General features: G+C 37.9%; 1 protein-coding gene across 1 annotated transcript; it reads right to left on the minus strand.

The window, feature by feature from the left end:
• Positions 1–457: 457 nt before the first annotated feature.
• On the minus strand, positions 458–3,885 carry LOC131045904 (putative disease resistance protein RGA3). Its single transcript, XM_057979563.2, has 2 exons — positions 3,065–3,885; positions 458–2,908 (listed from the first exon to the last, which is right to left on the minus strand). Exons 1-2 carry the CDS (start codon positions 3,715–3,717, stop codon positions 835–837), a joined length of 2,727 nt encoding a protein of 908 aa, XP_057835546.2. The 5' UTR covers positions 3,718–3,885; the 3' UTR covers positions 458–834.
• Between the last annotated feature and the right edge of the window lie 2,550 nt (positions 3,886–6,435).

A 6,435-nucleotide genomic window follows, 5' to 3' on the forward strand; every position in this document is an offset into this window, starting at 1 on the left:
TTTTAAGAAGGAGATCCTACAAAATGACCATTATGAATTATCATATATTGTTTGTAGCATAGCATAGTAGGCAAGTAAGAATTTAACAAATTAGAGAGTAGGGGCACAAAAGAATATGATAAGATTTTTGTGATATTCAATAGATAGACATAATTATAGAAATAATCTAGAAGTGTAAAATTACACTCAAATGGAAACATATATCACTAAACAAATTTAATATTTAATATAACAATTGTTCCTTCCAAATGATAAAAATAGTTGAATATTCCCAAAATAATATACTATAAACATTTAAAATTTCACAATCATTAAGACAAACAAAAGATATAATGTAACATGTTCGCATCTCTTCCAAAAAAACAATATTCTTTTTATCGTTTACAAATCGTACCTACACTGGACTTTAATATAAATTAAATATAAGAGAATTACATTAATTACATGCAAAACAATGTAAATGAAGGGTTATCAAAGAGTAATCACTAGTCATTTCTTAGGGATTGATGGCTTTGATTTTTTAAAAATAATCTCCCTCTGTCTTTAACATAGCCACGGCTATTCTGGCTCCACAACGGACCTTTCGGTACAGCATGATAGCGATGTGTTAGTCAATCGCAGCCGTTTATTACAAAATTGACGGTGTAAAACACACGACATGTTAGTCAATCCGTACTGCCGTTTTAGAACCAGAATAGACACGTCCCTTTAACATCTCCCTCCATTCCTCCTCTGACCCACTCCTACAGTCTTTGCAACTGCTCCAATCCCTCTCCCACTTTCTTCAGATGTAAAATTGACAGAACTTCTCAAAACATGCCATCACTTCCTCCTTCAATTCCGAGGACTCCTCTTATTGACCAGAAGCGGTGGTGTAGAAACCCTGCGGAGTCTCCAAACGCTATTCGAAAGTCCCTGCAGTCCCTGCACCCGAAATTCGCCCAGAGTAGTCGAATCAGATATCCAACTCGGCTCTGGGAAGCCGAATGTTATAAGACTTTCCAGATGTTTGATTTCTGCCATATTCTCCGGAAACTGCAGAGGACCCATACGCGCGATCGCCAGACGACGCATCTTGGGCTGCGCAAGGATGCTCTTCAACTCCATCTCATTGTAAACCATTAACCGTAGTTCCTCAAGCTGAGTCAACTCGGTCAAATCCTCTAACCTCATGAATTTGTTCTCTCCCATGGCGATCTCATCGTCTTGTGCGGAAAAATCCAACAATCCTGATCGCAGAGTTCTCAAAGATGCCAGCTTTGATACTCCTTTCGGCAAGCGATTAACACTCCCGCAGTCTAAATGCTGAAGACATTCTAGTTCACATATCCATTCTGGTAATGACCCGCATTTATTATGCATAGCAAGAAAAATGAGACTTTTCAGATTTCTCACAAACTCCGGTACCTCCTCTATATTTGTATCCATTAAATTTAAGACCTTGAGAAGTATCATCTTTCCAACAGACGAAGGCAATGCAGAGATGCGGGTGGAGCTTAAATCCAGAACGCGCAGTCCTCTCATTGCGGTAAACAAGTCTGCCGGAATGATTGTAATCTCCATATTCTGAGACAGTGTGAGCGTACGGAGATAAGCAGGACGGCTGTGTGAGAGGTCATTATCATTTATATCTTTCTTGGCTAGTAAAATCCGACACCAGCCAGAGACACCACTTGTATGTGTAGAGATTTCCTCAACAGAAAAAACACATTTGTTTTCTCTTGATATGTGTATGGCCAAATCATGCAACAGATCATGAATCGTACAATATTTGTCTTCCCCTAGGGCATTTTCAACCTCCCATAGCTGAAGCAGACACAGCTGGACAAGTCGATCTATCCAATCCCAGGCCATATCCCACTGCTCCTCTCCTGCTGGAATTAATCCCTCGCCTATCCATAGATTTACCAGATATTCAGGGTTTATCTTCTCATCCTCAGGGAAGAAAGAAAAATAAGCAAAACAGGCTCTAAGATGTGGTGGCAAAGAATCATAACTCAATTTTAGTATATCCATGACAGGATCATGGTCACCAAAGGGAATAACTGGCTTCTTGAGCTGATGGCACTTGTATTCCCATTTGCTGAGAGATCTGTTACTGGCCAGAGATGCTGCTGTCGTTTTGATAGCCAATGGCAAATTTCCACATTCCTTCACAATCTCACGACCCACCTCTTCCAAGTGCGATGGCGCTCTATTTTCTTTACAATCGGGAAATGCATAGAAACAAAACAGATTCCAACTGTCTTCATCTGACAAATTTTTCATCTCATAAATTCCAGCACTCGAATTTTCAGCAACCTTTCTATTTCTTGTGGTCACCACAACTTTACTGTCTTTCTCAGCTGGCAGACCAAGTTTATCAAAGAGATTATCTTCTGTGGATAACGTCCACAGATCATCCAGCACAATAAGATATCTTTTACCTTCCAGACAGCCATGAATCAATTCAGCTGCTGTCTCTTCAGATACGGCAACATCCACAATTTTACTTTCTAAACCTATTTGAAAGGCTATATCATTTTGCAAATTCTTGACAGAATAAGATTTAGATATAGAAAGCCAAATAGATCTGTTAAAACTGGATTTGATTTTCTTGTACACATTCTGGAGAAGAAATGTCTTCCCCGAGCCGCCCATCCCAACGACGGCTATAACTTGAAATTTTGGATCTTCCAACAAGCCTACCATGTCTTCAACTTTGGAATCAAGGCCAACTGGATGTGAATCTCTGGGCAGAAGACTCGATTTCTTCACCTGCACAGATGCACTTGTTGACGCTGCTCCTTCTACATTATAACTTATCTGACGTTTTGCGACTTCCGCATATCTTTGAAAGCCTTTTGATGTCTTTCCAATCTTTTGTTGCACAGCCAAGGTAATCTTTGTACATAGCTCCTCAACATTACTGACATTTTCAAGCGAACGAAAGTTCAAAAGCATTCAAAATAAATATGGAGAGGGTTAGAAGAAACAAAATTAAGTCAGTGAATCATGATGGATTGAAAGCAAACAACCGAAACAAAGTAGTTAAAACTAATTGTTTAAAAAAGCTAAGCCTTACTCATTAGATGTGCTGAATTCGTGGCCAGAGATGTATGAAGAAGACCGGAGGGCTCCTTTCCACTGTTGAAGCTTCTTCTTGCTATATCTCCCCTTTCTTTCATGTTCAGCGAATGCAGCTGCATAAACTCCCTTGTGAGGGAATCGAAGATCAGAAGGCTTCACATCGCAAAATACAGGAATAAACAGAGCCTTAGTTTTCAGCATGTCAACCAGCTCGTTTAGACACCAAGGGGATTCCGCATATCGTGGTGAAAAGATGGCGATTTGCACAGAGGAAGAGTATATGGCATTTTGTATGGCAGGCTCAATCTCATCTCCCAACTGTAATTCTTGATCGTCAAGAAATGTCCAAAAACCCAATTCCTCGAGTGAATCATAAAGTGCAAAAGCCACAGTTTCTTTCACGTCAGGGCCTCGGTGATTGAGGAATGCATCATATAATTTTTTTGATGGGGAAGAAGATACCATAGACTCAAATATCAAAGATGGATGGAAAATACAGAGACAAATGGATTTGATAATATTATATAAGAAAAATGAAAGCTTGAAAGTAGGATTGATGAATGCATCATATAGTTTTTTTGATACAGTGAACGGTTCCCTTTCATTATCATTGAAAGAACCTGTGTTAGATGAGGACGAAGACGCCATGAACTAAAGTGCCAGAACTCAGTGTGGAGTCTCGACTGGATTTGATAAAACTACAAAAAGTTTGAAGGGTTTAAAGGAAGAGTGATGCGATGTGTAGCGTGACTGAAACGCTACATATTCTCTCAGAACACGCTTTCATCGATGTGTAGGGTGACTGACAGTACATTTCAACGCGCTTTCCCACTATAATTCCCAGTTATAGGACACAATGACTTTCCTCGACGATACACACTAACTGCTCTTTAATTAAAAACGAAGAAACCGCGTAAAGAAAAGTAAATTCCGTGGGGCCTTGTACGATGGTGCCTGTCAATTCTCAGAGACAACTTGTATAGGTGTAACGCGTGTCTACTTTGCACGGATCACTGACATGATTGAACAGTTTCATTCATAACATACCACTTGTCATGTGAGTTCCGACACAAAGTAAAGTTGAGCAGATAAAAACAAGAGCTTTATTCGATTGAGTGACAATGTTGTTTTGCTTGTGTTCTGTTTGATTGAATGAATAAATGTTTTTAATAATGTCTATAAGATCGAATATGGATAGCTAGCAAAAGCATGCACAGTTCAAATAAAGTCAAAGAGAATATTCTGACTCTTAAACATATTTCTCTTTATGTAAATGAGATCTTCTGTTGTGTATCTTGATTAGGAAATCTGCAACTCTTGTTATCTTTTCTTTGTCAAATAGATTAATCAAGGCGTTTGCAATTAGTGTCTCAACATAATTTATCTGAATGTCATTGTACGCTGGACACTCCATTATGTAATGTCATCTTGTCTTCACCACCCCTTGAGTGTAATATCTACATCTTCTATCTTCCCATTCCTCTTTGGGTATCATCCATCTCCTTGTTTCAGATCTAAGTTGATGTGAGCTGGTTCTTATCTGAGCAATTAACATTTTTGCCTTCCACTTTATGTCCATTCCTATGTAGTTATTTTATGTATAGTCATGTGTGGGATTGAAGTGTTTGGTGTAGTATTCCTTTTTCCTTCCTATTTGACATTCCCACATATTTTCTTTGAATTTTTCTTATACATATTTTTTAATTTCTCCATTATTGTTTGGGCAATCTTTTAGGTTAATATCCTATTTATTCATCCACTTAGTGTTTTGTTTTATCCATGTGCTCTTCCTTATGTCTAGCTTTTCTCCTACTGTCAATTTTGGCCACTGATATATCTCCATGTTTTCTAACCTCCTTAAGTAACTTAGCAGCCGAAAACATAGCTGATGCCTCAATAGGGAAAGAACCTACCTTCACTAGGACAATCTCGTATGGGATAGATGACTTAATCTTGAGGCTAGCCATGATTAAATGTTTTGGTAATCTCTCTATTTGTTTCCATTTTCTTGTTGAAGTCATGTTGCCCCATACTTCACATCCATATAATACCACTAGAACCACAAGAAGCCCAAAAAGAGTTTTCTTAGTTTTCCAATATCATATTTCAACTTTTCTACCTCTATTTTGAAGTGAGCATAAGGCTTTCTAGCCCCCTTGGATCATTTTTGCTCTACATGTTTCCCGACTAAGTTTATTGCGAAAGTCTAGACCAACGTATTTATATTCATTGACCATTGATAAGAGCTTGCCCTCAAAAACAAATTCTCTATGGACCTTCTTTCTCTTCAAGGAAAAGATTATGACCTTGGTTTTGCTAGTGTTCACTTACATCCCCACCTCATGAAAAAATTGTTCTAGAGCCTTCAAGTGTTCTTTCAGATCTTGTGTTGTCTTTGCCATTAATATAAGATCATCTGTATATAAAAGAAGCTTTATTACATAATTGGTCAAATGAACTCCCCCACCACCAAACTTGTCTATCCATTCCTCTAACTTGTCAATGTATAACCCAAATAGGTAAGAGATAATGGATAACCCCCGCTTGACCTCAATGTCACTTCTGAAGCATTCTGATAATCCTTATTTGGTTCGTATCTTAGCCCAGACTTGGTCATACAATCTATGAACAATAAAGCTATATTCTACTAGAATTTCCAATTCTTCCATTCTACTCCATAATTTTCTTTCTGGGTACTATGTCAAAAGATTTTTTGAAATCAACAAAGCAGCACAAGACTTCCCCTCCATGTTTATCCCATACCTTCTCAATCAAATGTCTATGTGTAATGCAATGATCAATGGTGGAGTACTTTAGCCTGAAGCCTTCTTGCCCTTTTGCCCTCTTTCCCTCCTTTTCAACCCAAATACTGATTCGTCTTTCAATCATGCTCCCAAAAAGTTTACCAAAGAGAGGATTGATCATTATAGTGTAGTAATTTGAGGGATTATTGATGTCACCACTTTTGAGCAAGCGAATGACAACACTAGTTGACCAATTTGTTGGAAATCCATTTTGGATGACTCCATTGAATATTCTTGTGATGTGAGGCGTGAGGATTTCCAATCCCCATCTTAAATGTTTTTCTTGGATGTCATATATGTCTCAAGCTTTACCCACCGCAATCTTTCTAATTCCTTCATTGATATTGTTTGAAGAGGAGTTTAATTATTGATTTGATTATCAGTGGGGTATCTTTGTCTTGATCTGTTTCATATAGCTACTTTGGCTACTGACTTTTCGTAACACCATTATTTGTAAAAGAGAAATTTAGACACATGCATTTAGAAGGGTGCAAGAGTCATGCTAATAGAAAAATATATTTAAGTTAGTATATTAAGGAGATATATTATTTATTGTTTATTT

The sequence above is a fragment of the Cryptomeria japonica genome, chromosome 3 (assembly GCF_030272615.1).
Source record: "Cryptomeria japonica chromosome 3, Sugi_1.0, whole genome shotgun sequence".
Classification (NCBI taxonomy): Eukaryota; Viridiplantae; Streptophyta; class Pinopsida; order Cupressales; family Cupressaceae; genus Cryptomeria; species Cryptomeria japonica.

Bases quoted from the DNA above. Each gene is read 5' to 3' on its own strand.
- LOC131045904 (XM_057979563.2), bottom strand. From the start codon at position 3,717: ATGGCGTCTTCGTCCTCATCTAACACAGGTTCTTTCAATGATAATGAA. The intron at 2,909-3,064 runs GTAAGGCTTAGC...TGAAAATGTCAG, and splicing joins GAATTCAGCACATCTAATGA to TAATGTTGAGGAGCTATGTA.